Source organism: Xylocopa sonorina, chromosome 3, assembly GCF_050948175.1.
Source record: "Xylocopa sonorina isolate GNS202 chromosome 3, iyXylSono1_principal, whole genome shotgun sequence".
Lineage (NCBI taxonomy): Eukaryota > Metazoa > Arthropoda > Insecta > Hymenoptera > Apidae > Xylocopa > Xylocopa sonorina.
The window spans coordinates 14,017,752-14,032,859 of record NC_135195.1 but is presented as its reverse complement, the minus strand read 5'-3'; the positions used below and the strand labels follow the sequence as shown (position 1 = coordinate 14,032,859).

Below are 15,108 nucleotides of genomic sequence, written 5' to 3'. Positions count from 1 at the left end.
GGTTTGTTCGTCGAACGCGGACACTGTTATCCGGATTCCCGTTTCATCCATTCGCACGGTAAAACCTCGTTTCTAGGAATATATATATACGCGGTGATTTGCATGACCAGAGACGACAGCATCCTCCTTTGGAGGCGCGGAAGAATTTACGACGATTTCATTCGCCTGTTCCCCCGTTTCTCATCTCCGTCGTACTTTTTTTCCATTTCCTTCGGTCGATCGTGTCGAGACCCACGCGATAGATTCAGCAAAATCGCGAGTCTTCTGCGCGACATGTCTCGCGTCCCTCGACGGGCTGTCGATGAATGTTAATGGCGGCGTCGAATGTCGTTTAAATACAGAGGCGTTTGTGGTCACCGCGGTGCACGCGAGTCTCCTGAAAATTTATGTCGACTCCTTGCATCGTGATTTGCCGACGAATGGTTGGTGTTAATGTCTAAACTTCAGCTAAGCCCCGAACATGGATTTAATTGTTATCCCTCGCGCGTACGCGTTAACAATTTATTGCCTAATATATCTAAATTTCAAACGACCAATTAAAAGTCCATTATCAGGTCGAACGAAGGAACGCACACGTCGATGGCAATACGTACGATCTTCGAAGGCGAACGCGGTACCGTTAAACCTTTTAATAAGCCCGCAGCATCCACCGCGAGGTCGAGATGCTGCAGTCTCATCCCTCTCAAGGTTATTATGAAACATTGCCGGCCTGGTTCCTATAAACAGCACCGCGTAACATAAAACCCATTCATTCCCGAAAACGTACTCGAGGCACGTTTGCCCTTCCTGCCAGTCACTCGCGTCTCGCGGTCCTCCTCATCTCCTGCCTCGTTTATAGCCACGAGCAGAGCGCGTACGCGCCTTCCGGTATCGTTCGCGTATATCTCTCGAGATCGTTACAACTAACCGCTGTACCACGTTACAGATACTATTCTATCTCCTCTTATTCGTTCGCGAACGAATCGCGGTTTTATCAAGATCGTTTATACCATTCCCGAGTTGGTATCAGCGGATTTACAGCGTACCTTCGCCTAAGAACTCGATTCTGCGCTACCAATTAACGTCAGGCCGTAGTAGCGGCTATCTAATGGTAAATAACTGTACTCGGTGACGTTATTTCTTATTGTATCGCCGCTATGCGATAGCGAACTCTTGGTTTGGTGTGGCCCCGAAGTGACGTTGACTTGGAAATATGTTTGGCGCAACCACCACCCCGTGCATACCCCTTTCTCTGCTTTTTCTCTCCGACTTCCATCTCTCTCTCTCTCTCTCTCTCTCTCTCTTTCTCTTTCCACTTCATCTATCCGATAGCGTATAAAAGTATACACGATAAGGCTAAAAGGCGCGATAAGACCAGAGACGGTTTTGCTTTTGCAGGCTCGCGCAATCGACACACGCGCCTCGTCGCACGGCAGACCCGCGGCTGTTCAGTAGTCCCGAGGAGCCGGTGAGGAATCCGCGGCGCATCTAAAAGAGGAGTGCACGCGGCACGGCCGGCCGGGAAAAAGAGGGAAATCGAGAGAGAGAGAGAGAGAGAGAGAGAGGGAATAGGAGGAAAACGAAAAACAAGTGAAAAAGGGGGGAAAAAAAAGGAGAGGAACAGAGGAAAGGTCTGGTGCGGACGGAGGAGGTGACGCGAGAAAGAGGGGCCGGTGCGGGCCACCGGTAACACTCCTCGTCTCCTTCCCGGCTCAGGATGTCGTACGCCAATCGATTCCCGTCGTCGCAGCACACCCGTTATCGCAGCAGCTGGGGACCGTCCTCGGTGACCGTGTTCAACCGTGCCGACGTGCCCCGGCCCTCGCCGGAAGAGGAAGAGTACGAGTTCTACCACGAGCGTCTGCACTCGGCCCAGAGCAGACAGTTGCTGCCGTTGCAGGAGGACCTCGCCGATTGGATCAATAAAACGTTGAGTGAGTAGCTGTCTGATTTTCTACTGGCTGTCAGGGGCTGGGGGGCAATTCGGTAGAGGGGGTAGTTTTGGGGATCGTTGGGACGATATTATTGGACGGTCGTTGGTAACCGAGGTAGATATCGAAGCAGTGGATCATGTAATAACGCGGTCGTGGCATGGAAGTTTGCTATTCGGGGATAATGTTCGGACGGGTGACGTAAGGGTTGAACGGAGGTAGAACACCGAGACGATCGATCTTTTTCAGATGTTCACGTAAGCACTCGCGACTTTACGTAACGAACGGCAGAAGAAAGAAAAGCGCACGCAATTTGAATGTTCCAAGTTTTCCTCGTTAGCGAGCGAATTTCTATTTTTACGCGTCTCCGGTTAAGAAAGTAACGAGGTGCAGAAGGGAATCGGTGTGACGTAACGAGGATCGGAGTAGTTCCGTGCGTACACTCGGTTGCTCCTCTTTTTTTTTTCTTTCTTTTTTTCTTGCCTTCTTTCCTCGTAGACCGTGTATTTCCTTCGCGATGCGAGTTCGCCTTAAAGGGGACGCTGGTTTGTCGCACGATAGAACGCGAAGTGCGTACGTACGGGCGGGTTTCGAGGGAGGCACGAAAGGTCCGCATCTGGCGCGACGTGGGAAAGGATATTCGTAACATTTGGCCTGTTTCGTTTTATCGCACGTTTCGCGGATGGCCACGCGAAAGAAGTGGACGCGTCTCGGAACGGACGCGACCTACGTTTTTCTTGTTGAATTTGATTAATTAGCGATGGATGAAACGCGCGACGGTTGGCAGGGACGCCGGATTTATGGCGGAATAATTTGCATCGATGAAATTGGAATTCGTTAGGGAAATGGAAATTTATTTCGACCGCATCGATTAGAATCGTTGAGCGCATGAATGATTCAATAAATCGCATAAGGATTGATGGTTGATGTCATATCGCGTGATAGATTCATGTATAGTCGACAAAAAGTGGCTGGTAAGACCTTCCTTGCGAAATTCTTAAAACGTTACAAAATTTGAATAGCATTTGCATTGCAATTTATTTGAACGCTAATAGTAAACTAGTTTTATCTGACATTGGAGTCAACCCTCTCAATAAATATTATATGATATGCTCTCCCTATTCTTAATGGTAGAAAGAGTAGCAGCAAGTCGTCGTGGAAGTCCGTCGTGAATGTTCCTGTTTTTTTACAAATCAACGATCCACGGAGAGTCCGCGGTTTTTTTCGAATCCAAGTACTGGCCCGACCGCCTTTCCGAGCCAGCAGTTTCCTAATACGGCTCCAATACGAGTCAACGCGTAAGATAGAACCGTTCCGATCTATCGATCGTCACACACAGTTACGATTCTGTATCCAATAAATAACGATGTTCCCCATCCTACTTTTCCATCATCTCTGACGATCCGTCGAGATCTGTTGGCGAAATGTGCTCGGTTGAACTGAAATTTTTATTGGATAATTGCAGGATCGCTAATAAAGAGCGAAGACGTTTAAAAAGAAAGAGAGCAACTTTGGAGCCGTGATATATTTAAAAACTGTGCGTGTAGTAATGACGAAAGTCGTAAACGAGTTAAATTTAATACGATCTCTTGTCTTACACAATCGCGTCGATCGTTTAAATTCGTCGAGGCGATTGGTAGTTCGCGTTCGGATCCATCTTCTCGAAGGATCCGATATCTCGAACAGAAATGGAACAAGCCGCCGTTCCGTTGATCCCCGCCTCGATAATCCGTAAACGTTGTCACCGTGCGAAAATGTTGTTCGATTGCGCGTGCACGCGTATACAAAGTGTTCGCGACGCGTTGCCATATATTTCGGTGAGAGCGCGCGTGGACGGCCGCGGTTTCGCGCGACCTCGAGGAGCCCAAGCCGCAAGATCTGGACCACCATGAAGGATTACGACACGCGTGGCCTCTCGCAGAAAAACGACTAATACACGAACCGACTGGCACCGTGTCGTCCCTCCGAATACAACCGCGAATCGTGTACTTGGAATCACGCGAAACACGGTCCCCGGATATTTATTAACCAGCCAGGACGCTTTCGCGTCCGTAATTAATTTGCTCTCGCGGGTAATCTCGTTCCCGAGCAATTTTCATCCTTCGTTGCGAGGGTTACTCGCGATCTAACGTTAATTAATCGAAAGTTGTTGCGTCTCTCGATCCAGTCGAATCGGTTAACCAACAAGGAAGACCTCTCGCTATCGCGACTCTCTCTTCGCGAGTACGTATCGATATCGGAGGCACTTCTCTCGAATGCCATTTACGATCGATAACAACGGTAATCACCACGAGAACCCATAAATACTCGTGCATTATGTACATCGAGGTTCGTAAGATTCGTCTAATTATAACTCGTCGCAATAACACCGACACGGTGCTCTTCGTGGCAGCCTCAAAGCTGCGGAGCTCCACGCATACGCATGCGGAGAGACGCACGCGTACAGAGAGAAAGAGAGATAGGGATGGAGAAGGAGACAGGTCGGCAGCCTTTGGAATCATGTGTGGGGTACCTCTGCCGTGTCGTTACTATTCTCGTTCCGGCGGTGCATATGCGATTGAAGCGCGCGCACACACACATACCCACCCGCGCCGCTCTTCGCCGGAGGAGACCGTTTGAAATGCGCCGTGACGGTCAGCTCTCCTGTCTGCATTCAATCGAGGGGGGAATTTAATGCGCGAGGGTGAGCGTCACGCGGGGTGTCCGCCGGGGGAAAAAATAACCACCGACCATGGTCGTTTTGCTGTTTGAACCGAATTATTCCGAGTGCGTCCACGGACGTCGCTCCAATTAGCGTTTCTCGCGAGAAGGTAAACGAACGCGGCTCGCGATTTCACTTTGGTGATTTTTAATTGCGCGAAATCAGCTGTAACAGCTGTAACAGCGTGAAATAAGATATCCTCGAAACAATCAACATCTATCCCACACGATACACGCCTCCCCCCATTTTTCATCATCCACTATTTAACACGTGTCAGGCACTCGGTGAATCACCGAAGGCTCATTAAATCCTGGCTAAAACCCCGCAAGCATCCAACCCACGCGTCGGAACGGCGTGCGTCTTCGTCCAACTTGCCAGGCAGCGAATCGCCGAATTTCCTGCATCGCGATTATCCGTGTAATATCGAAAGGACGGGACCTTTCGACCCACACCCCTGTCTGCGGCAGTTGCGCCGGGTCTGACTCAACCGGAAGCCGGACCGGGCACCCCTCTTCCTTCGTGCCACTTCTTCTCCACGTATTCGCGGTTACCTGAAGCCACGTTACGCATAATGGGCGTACGTACGCGTAGCTGACACGGTTCACGCGTGTGCTGGGCCACGCTGGATCGTGGAGACGCTGGCTGTCGTTCGCGAGAAGGGTTGTTGCGAAGGAAGCCGTGAATCACGCTGTCGAGTGGCGCGGAGCAATCGTGTTTTCGTTTTAGTTTTCTTTTATTCTGTTTCTAGAAGATCCGTATCTTTTTCAACGTCGACTGGTCGCACTTGAGAATAATTTCTGCACGATGTTTCGATAGAATTGGTGATCGCGATACCGTATCGAAAGATGCAATCGCGTAACCGGGTTTTTTCCTCCGCTTGGGGAGAGACAGCGTGTGCCAAACCGCGCGGGGTGTACGCGTCGATGATGAAATAAAAGCTGTCGCGTCGCTCCGCGTGTTTTATGGTAACTGGTTATTGCAGTAATGTATCGCGTTCGAATAAACGCGGCGATCGAACAATGCCAAGGACGACATCGGCAGGACATGCTGAAAAAGGCTCGCAGCCGCGGCTAAAGGGGTCACTCGAATGTTCAAATCGAAGGGTAGCGTACCAAGGATACGAAAGAAAATGCGGGTCACCGTCTACGTGTCCGCGGTTATTCCACGTTATTAAGATCGACGGGAAGAAAGACGGATGGTTTTATCGATAAAACGAGCTCTTCTTTTCTACCGAACGACGATAATAAAAGTTCGCCAAGGCCACGATGGAATCTCCACGGTAGTTCGCGTTTCTTTTGGCAACGCTTATCGGAATTTGCGGATGAAATTGGAACGAGACTCTTTCGAGCCGCTCGAAGGCTTGTACGAAGGTGTTAAAGAGCGAAAAGACACCGTGCGTCGAGCACAAATTGGATACGGTATGGATCACATGCCACGGTTCCGGGTGACCGAGTTGTCGATCGTCGCCGCGGCTCGCACTTAAATACGCTCACGTCCGTGATCTTTCGCAAGATCGAGCGAGGGTTAGGCGTCCTACGAGAACAGCCGTCGTTATCACGAGCGCGGTTCGATTCGCCATTGTGTCTCCAGGCCATACGCGAACGATATTCGCGAACCAGATCCGAGCGACGTGTGCACACGGTTTCGGTGTACGCGAGCCCCTCTACGTACGAGTCGCACACGCCCGCGTCCCTCCGAGAGCAACGTGTGATGGACTTTACTCCATAAGCCTGGCCGTTAACAGCTTTTTTCCTCGCCGTTCTGCCCCGGGTGCAACCCTATTGTTACCTGGTCGAGTCACGAGCCACGCCGCTGGTTCTCATTACCATCCGTATCTGCGAGGCTTTATCGCTCCGTCAGCCCAACCTAGTTCCCATTTCCCATCGTATCCTGGCTATATCTATATACATACGTGGCACGGATCGTGTCGCCCAGGGTTTTCCTTAGATTCAACCGCGTTCGAGATCTATCCGCCGCCGTGGGAGAACGATGAGCGGCGTATCTGCTTCCATCCAGTGAATTTCTGCGCAGAATGCATCAGGCTGGCTGGCGATGTACAAACTGTTCGCTGTTGAGGATTCCTGGCGAACAAAATTGAAATGATTCGTATAGTCACGCAAGAGTCGGTCCATCGTGAGAGTATCCTGGCGAGATCATTTCTCGCTTGACCGTGCACGGCTCCACCGAGTTTCTAGCGTTCGAGTTTTCGTGGATCCATTGATTCGTGAATTGTGCCAAAGGAAGGGATGTGTACGTGTATAATGTAGGCGCGAGGAGTTGTTGGTAGTCCAGATCGAATCGAGTTTGGATCGATTAGAAAGGAGATCGGTTCCGTAGGTAGCTGTGATGGGTCTATCGAATTGTTTCTCACGTTCAGCGTCGATGGTGTCATCCTGGAGACCTCTATCCTTCCTGACGACTCACGACAGTATCGATCTTTCGATCTCTGCTCCATCGTTATTCGCGGTTAGGACATTTTTGATTTCTAAAATCAACTTTCTTATCTTATACACTCTGATTCTAATTTCCTAGTTAATTAGTCGAAGCAAATTTTTTAGTCGTACGACGTAACATTTACGATCAGTTTCGACGACTATCGATCGAACTGCACGACACGACGTTGTCTCATGTCGTCGGGTTCAGCCAGTAATTTCCACCCGTCCCGCAACTCGAAACATCACTGAAACGATATAAAAGTGTGTAATTAAATTTCTCTCGACGCTCTTGAGAGCCCCGAGGAACCCGTGGGAACGGGGGAAATTCCGCTGCGAAGCTAAAGTCACCCTACCGTTGTTCAGGAAGAATTCGACTAGAGCGAAGTGCTTGACGGGGGTTGCCCCATTGTTTCCAACAATGACGCCACTTCGTCGATGCCCTCGACTGCTTTCAAGTGATCGTTTACGCAGTACCTCGACTTCGGTGCAAAGATATTAATAGGTTGCCTTCGAGTTACGACGACGAAAATTTAGGCAACGGGTAATACACGATAATAGCGAGTAGAAGAATAACAACGAGGGAATATTAATCGAACATAACATAATTATGTTATTTAAACATTTGTTTGAATTTTATGATGAATAGGATGTTCATCAAAATTTTGAAATTTTATACAAACGCGTAAAAAACATAAACTTGTTCGTGTTTCAGACTCAGAAATCGTAACGGGGGACAATTTCTTTGATGCGTTGGACAATGGCGTGGTCGTGTGCCGGTTGGCGAGGGTTATCCAGGAAAAGGCGAGGACGGCGATTGACGCCGGAAGAGCGAAAGGGGTGCGTAATCGTTGGGTTATTGTACGGCTATCCTTGAACCATAAGTGGATACAAGGATTGTGTCGAGTTCGTCAAACAAGTGCCAAGCAAGATTCTTTTTACGATCGTCATTCTTTTTTTTCAGCCCCTACCGCTGATACGAGGGCGTTGTTGGGAGAACGCAGCGCGTCGCAGCTTCTTCTCCCGCGACAATATGGAGAACTTCATTCAATTCTGTAGACGTCTGGGGGTTCACGAGAACCTACTCTTCGAGAGCGACGATCTTGGTAAGAATTTCTTTCAGACAATCCCTCGTACACTTTCAATCGAACGAGAGAGCGCGGTATCGAAGTTGAGGATCGCGCACGGCTCCTCGAAAGATGCGTCCGCCAGTTCCAAATAAGTCTTACAAACCTACTGGTAACTTCTGGCGAACCGAACAATTGACCCTCGATTACGCAAACTTGTTAATTCCTCGAAATCGCCCCGCCTCGTTCATTAGCCGCATTTCCCTCGTCGCGGCTGGATCTCTCGGCCGCGTTCAAGCCGATTAAAAGCGAAATCCCGCCAATTACGTCACGTAGCCAGCTGCGTGCGCGTATGCAAATTAAAAGCGACCGCGTGGCGAGAGTAATCGCCGCGAATTAACCGCGCCTCGCGGCGGAAACGACGAAAGCGAGCGGCTTTTCTCGCGCGCGCGACCGACTTCGAATGCCGTGGCGAACAATAAATTCATGCCCCTGCGAGTGACTCAACCACGAGAACCGGGGAGAGCGTACAGGGTTACGTGAAAATGGTTCGCTCAGCCACGCGATGGAGGGGTTGGTTCCGGCTAGAGATCGCACCCTTGGGCGCTTGGACGGAGATGAAAAGAAGTGGCTCGCTCTTGCATTGTACAGGGTACCTCGGATTTTTTTCTGTACAGGCTTCGTCAGTGCGTTCTACGGAAATAGAAATGAGACCAATTTAGTAAAAAAAAAAGGATCGATAGATGCATACAAAAAAGTTCTTTTCGTAAAAAAAGTTCGAAAAAGTAAATCAGTAAATTTGTGGAATTCTTCTTGTGCTGTAATACTTATTTAGAGTATGGACAGCTCAAGCTTAACTTGAATACATAGTTCCAACGTTGACATTAAAACGCGGCTGGCGTCCAAAGCTCGATACGGTGCGACAAATATAATGTCGGTGCTTTCTTTTCCTCCTCTTTGTGTTTGTTGCGCTAGAGCTCCTCCTGTTTGAAATTCTCCTCCGCCGGAACGGGAACACGGGAATGCAGATTTTCGTGTCACGTTCGTTTGTGGAGCTAGAGACGCGAATCCTCTAACGCGTAACAAAGCTTTTGTCTTTTTACGAACTTGATGGACTGTAGCTAAAACTAATGGCTCCAGGAAATGGTCGAGATGGATTAAAAAGCGCCGACTGTTTTTCGAGTGCGAACGAATATTTGTCCGCGCCTCCGTGTCAAGACGTTTTTATGAGCCTGAAACGAACTACTTATGTCGATCGATGTATCAAGGATTCGCGTATTTTAACTTTGAATCAAAAAAATCTTAGAAACGTATTCGTAGAGCAGAAAGTAGCTTGAATTATATTGTAACCACTCTAGCGTCTATTTCATTAGCACCAAGTGGACCCATTGTAATAAATAAATGGGGTATGACTCGAAATGTAGGTTGAATTGATCAATTACACTTGTGGGAGTTGAAGAAGGTCGACGGTGTCATCAGCACCGCTCTGTAAATAGAATCTTCATTTTTTTTAAGTACATGCGAGTCGCTCGTAAAGAGAGTCATTTGTAATCTGCCTTGAAGCTTCGTGGATTACCCTACAGTGTATGTTCCACGAAATTCAGTGTAATAAATTTCCAAAGTAAACGATAAGTTAGCAAAAAGAATTCAAGACAGAAACCTGTTTAAAATCATGCGATCTGTTCGTAGCAATTAATTGTTCCATAAATAAAGGAAGATGCGGCTACAGAGAGTCGATATAGATCTTCCTTGACAAGCACGATATCTAATTTTCCAGTTCTACACGGACAACCGCGGAACGTGGTGCTGTGCCTGTTGGAGGTGTCTCGACTGGCATCGAGATACTCCGTCGAACCACCAGGACTCGTGCAGCTCGAGAGGGAAATCGCCGCGGAACAAGAACGGGATCTGCACTGCCTCTCCGATAGCGGTATATCCCACAGCAGCCTGGTCTCTTGGCAATTTCAATCACCGTCTCCGACCGCAACGCCCAGGCCACCTCCGGAGAAGATCAAACACAGCAGGTACGCCAATTTCGATTTGTTCGTTCGTGAGTATTTTCTCTCCTGACGAGGTTGTTATATACGATTCAATCGATGCACCAAGAGCTCTCTCGGGAGATCGTAACGATGATTGATAATATTATTTTGCAATATATTAAATCGTTATGGTATCGTTCATATAGTCAAGAAAAATTGAACTTGAAGTGATCAATTTTGGTTGTATTTTACAGCTCAGCGTCGGAAGTCGCGCTGACGGCGACGAGATGGCTGGACCCAACCACAGGTGTGACACACGAGCCCGAAATGAGGAGATCGGTCAGCGACAACGGACCCGCGGGCAGCGACGGAGTGCCCAGCGACACAACGGAGGACGATTGGTCCCGAGGAAGCGCCGAGGACCCGGACGAGCTCCCATCGCCTTCGAGTTCACCTTTGCCCTCGCCAGCCGAGCCGCCGGAACACACGGGCCCCATAACGGAACTCGATCGCAAGGTACGATGATCGAACCGTTTCTACGCCCGCTAGAAAATTATTATTCAGACAAGTGTTCTGCTAACGTTGCTCCAGTTTTGCACGTTTACGGTTACGGTTATCTAATCTGGTACACAAAGTATAACGTTTACTGTTCAGCAAAAGATATGCTATTGCGTTCCTTTTTTTTTCTTTTGCTGGATGCACATTTTGTGCATTCGAAAACTATCCAAAAAAACAAGTGCACCGTTAGAGCACCCTATTGTCTACTAAACAATGCACACCCCGTATTACCTGTATGCATTTTACCTCCATTTCATCGACCCTGGAATACCAATTATGCAACAAGGCCTACATTCTACCGGGCAAAGGTTCAAATTAGCGCGGCCAGTTTTCTAAAGGACTTAATTCCGCTGCTCCGTTGTAATCGCAGATAACATTGGCCACGAGCCTGTAATTTTCCCCGTACGCGCGCATAAACTCGCATCGCGTCACGTTCGCCATGAATGGCGGCCACTGGAAAGAGGGAAGAGAGGAACAATGCAAACGAACCCGGCCGCTTTAAGCTTTTTCACGTATGCGTTTGCACGCTCGCGCGATCGGATCCTCGCGTGACGGATTCCTGCATGCCGCTGGGCGGATGTTCCGGGAGGCCTCCGCGTTGGACTTTCCGCGCGACACGTCCCGTCCGACCGATTTATCTCGCGGTGACAGTCGATCGCTCTTCGTCCGTCCGAACTTGCGCGTAACGTAAAATTACGTCGCTCCCATTTTTTGCTTCGATAATTTCGAAACCACGATGTGACCTAATCGCGCGTGTTCTTCTCTTTCAGGTAAGGAGGGCCACGGAAGCGGTGCAGAGACTCTGCCAGTGCCCCTCCGAGAGGTGCTCCAAGCTGAAGGTGCGCAAGGTTGGCGAAGGACGGTACCATATCGCTGGTCGAAATGTATTTATCAGAGTACGTATACACCTCCGTTACCTTTTGCAGTGTCACTTTGTCACTCTTTATAACGTGACATGGAGAAATATGTATCGGTGCGTAGTCAGGTTTTCCAATGAGGTGCTTTTTCGATTAATGACTCGCTGGAACGAAACGAAAACTATGATACGTTTCGAAGTTTGCGCGTAGAACGGAACGCTCGCAGCCGGTTACTAATGACCACGGTGCCCGACGTGTTCGCAGCTTTTGAAGGGGAGACACATGATGGTCAGAGTGGGCGGTGGCTGGGACACGCTGGAGCATTTCTTGGCGAGGCACGACCCCTGTCAGGTGAGGACCCTCAACCGCGAGAGCACGCCGCCTTCACCCCACGGCAACAAGCACACCAACTTTCTTCCAATTCGCGCCAAGTATCGCAGCCCCCCGGCGGAATCCGTCTCGGCCCGCTAGCCTAAAAGCACAGTGCCTGTTTACAAGCCCACGCTATCTCACGTTCATACCGCTGTTAGTCCGTTTCGCGCGATTGGAGGGACACGCGTGACGGGCCAGTCCGAGCGGCTGGCCAAGATTCGTCCCGTGTTTTACACCCGGATCATGTACAAGCACCAGAAGTTATTGGGATACCGCGCTGATCCGCGGAACCGTTAAACGTCTGGCTATCAGTAAGCAATACAGAGATTTTTTCATTATGCCGCTACACGTTCATATTGCTGTTACTCCGTTTCGTACAGTTAGAAACATACGCGTGATAGACATGTCAAACGGATGGCTGATATTTATTCCACGTTCTTTACTTCGATCGTAGAAACAGTAGAAGTTACAGGGTGTATACACCGCACTGGTAGTCGAATGCTTGAGTTTACGTAGACCGTAATGGCGGTCGGTAGTGTATTCGACGAACGACATCTTCCTTCTTTCCAACCACTGTCGATGGTGCGTTGATGATATCGAGGGATCACTCGAAGGACTATCAGCGAACGTATCCCGAGGTCTCCGTTCCGCCTACGCTATTTTGATAATCATGTACACCAGCACTGGTAACTGGTGCACCACTCTCTCTTTCTCTCTCTCTCTCTCTCTCTCTCCCTCTCTCTCTTTCATCCATACATAAGTAATACAAGGGATGGCACTATTTTTTTTTTTACAACTTATATAAACGGCTGGGTAGCACTAACAATGTTTCGCGCACGTCCTAACAAGCGTGTTAATATGCCCCCTTCTCCTCGAGGAAAGTTATTGGTCAATTTCACACAATATTCACCTTGCCAATTTTTTCTCGCATTCACTTCTACCGAGTATCGCGTTGCGTTCGTTCGTGTTACAAAAAGTGTGTCGTGTATAAAGTATACATGTACTTTCTTCCGCTGTTCGGGTTCAAACGCTCCCCGTTTCGAAGTACAGCGACCTTTAAACGTTTAAGTGTTACGCATTCCACGGATTACAGGCATATTGACGCTTGGTCTGGAAATTGTCTAACAGAAACAGACGGTAGGGCAACTGCACCCGGTAGAGGTAGATCGTAAGACCGCAATGACCAAAGTTCTTAATGGTTATGTCGAAACGGCCACCGGGGGCGATAATGGTCTTATCGGGATGTCGTTTGCGCCGAACGGCAATCGACCAAAGGGGAATCGAGCGCGCGCTGCCCACGGCTCCTCGAAGTCGGCCGATGCGTGTAATTACAAGAAAGTGCAATTAAGGACTCAGGTAACAGGTTTCAAATCGAGCTTGTCGGGCTAAGTAAAGTGCCGCAGGAAATTATTGTGCTTTCCGATCGAACGACTCCGTCTTTTGTAGAAATGCAAGCCATTAAAGCGTAGGGTAATCTTTTATCGGACATGGACGAGCTCCGAGCCCCTAAAACTCTCGTTTAACAAGACGAACGCGAGCTCTGCGGGTTATCATGATCTATTTTTCGGGCAAGAAGAGGGCTGACTCTAAGTATTCAATAATTATCACTCACTTATATTTTGGTCATTGCTGCGGCCCGCAGTGGGGCGAATCTCGTAGTGCACTTAAATATCTCTCGCGGTAAGCAATGTAAGACACTCGTAGATTGTAACGAATAACAGGGTCGGTTAGCATCTGTGTCAATTAAGTGGCACGAATTACTTTTGAAAGTTGTCGTCAGACGAGATTATATATGGATGCTATCGTGGGGGAAAACGATAATCCAAATATGTTACCTTTTTATTTTGAAAAATTGTAAAAGAGTTATATTACTATTATTTTACATTAAACGAAAGATGTGAAGCTATTATTTGTAGCAACTGCAATTAGGATAACAGTAAGTACAAATACAATTTTTGTACCGTGTATCTTTCTAAACTTTACCTACGATAGCATTTATTGTATTTCACGGTTCAAAGTGTGAATCTTCTTTGAACCTTCTTCGTCATCGAAGGAAAGTTATATCTTTTGATATTACTCTGACAGCGTCATATCCACCGACCCTGGGCGATAATTCTTACACTTTGGCACATAATCGATACGTATTAAATCGGCTAACACGCAAAATGCTTCACGATAACTGCCATAATATATATGTTTTGTACTTTTATAATAAATACGTAGGATATAAGGAGTGACGATGGACGCGTATTGTAACTGATGAAATTACAAAGTACATCGTGTGTGTTTATTCGGTTCACAGAAATGCAAGGGCACAGTGTGCAAAGGGATACCAAAGCAAAGAAATATACGGCGAGTAAAGTCGGCACGTTGAGGCTATTGACGTTGTCGTCGAAGGCTTCTTTTTGTTAGACTCTTTCCCTTTACCCTCGTCAAAATTGATTTTTTCTTTTCTTGTATCATAGCGTTGATTCGTAAATTATTATTATTATTCGACGCGTAGTGTGTAACGTATCTCATGTTTGAGGTATTCTTTTCGTTCGTGTTCGCAAAGTGTATTTATTTGTAAATTGTAAAACACGATGTATTGCAAACATAACGATGGAGACAAATTTAGTTCACGAGTATTGTTTAGTGTCATTATTGCTGCGCGCGAATGAAAAATGATTCCGCCATATTATATTACTGTAAACGTGTTATTCGATAAGTATGTATATGTCTATAGTTCCATTAAGTTTTCACGTACCTGCTTAATTCAACGCAGAGTATTCGAAAGTATTTTTTTTTTGTTAAACGAAATCTTTCATTTCAGAATAATGTCATGCGTTTCTTTAGTTTTGTATATGTCGGTTATATTTATTTTGTACTATGAGTCGTGCAGATTTTTTTTTGTTAGAAGTAAGGTACCCCATGTTCGAGATTTTCATTCGATGGTTGTTTTCTATACCATCGCAATCACGTTTCCTTTATTTTTTCATGATTTTTTAATGTGATACGATTATGGTCGTATATCCTACTTTTTTGTTTACTTAACGTTAGTAATCGAAAAATGCTTCTACAAAACTATATAGCCTGTAATCAGTTCGTGTATTTCATATAACGTATATATATATACACATATATATACGCCGCTAATAACGTTAGTTTTACTTGATTTAAATACGATATTACTGTGTTAATTGTTATATTTTGTTGAGCAATAAAATATTTAATTACGAATCTCAGACATCCG

General features: G+C 47.4%; 2 protein-coding genes across 4 annotated transcripts in view; one reads left to right on the top strand and one right to left on the bottom strand.

Annotated features, from left to right (window-relative positions):
- The window catches only part of LOC143433623 (deoxycytidylate deaminase), a 38,365-nt gene that overhangs the window by 17,327 nt on the left and 5,930 nt on the right, over nt 1-15,108 (bottom strand). The window lies entirely within an intron of this gene.
- LOC143433555 (growth arrest-specific protein 2) lies at nt 1,590-15,102 on the top strand. 2 transcript variants are annotated; one of them, XM_076910914.1, is made up of 8 exons: nt 1,590-1,913; nt 7,759-7,883; nt 8,008-8,149; nt 9,888-10,134; nt 10,344-10,605; nt 11,418-11,543; nt 11,769-11,855; nt 14,179-15,102. In XM_076910914.1, the coding sequence occupies exons 1-8, from the start codon at nt 1,697-1,699 to the stop codon at nt 14,248-14,250; spliced, it is 1,278 nt and encodes a 425-aa protein (XP_076767029.1). In that variant the 5' UTR covers nt 1,590-1,696; the 3' UTR covers nt 14,251-15,102. The 2 variants fall into 2 exon arrangements, with proteins under 2 accessions (XP_076767029.1, XP_076767028.1); XM_076910913.1 differs by lacking the exon at nt 14,179-15,102 and having other exon boundaries at nt 11,769-12,776.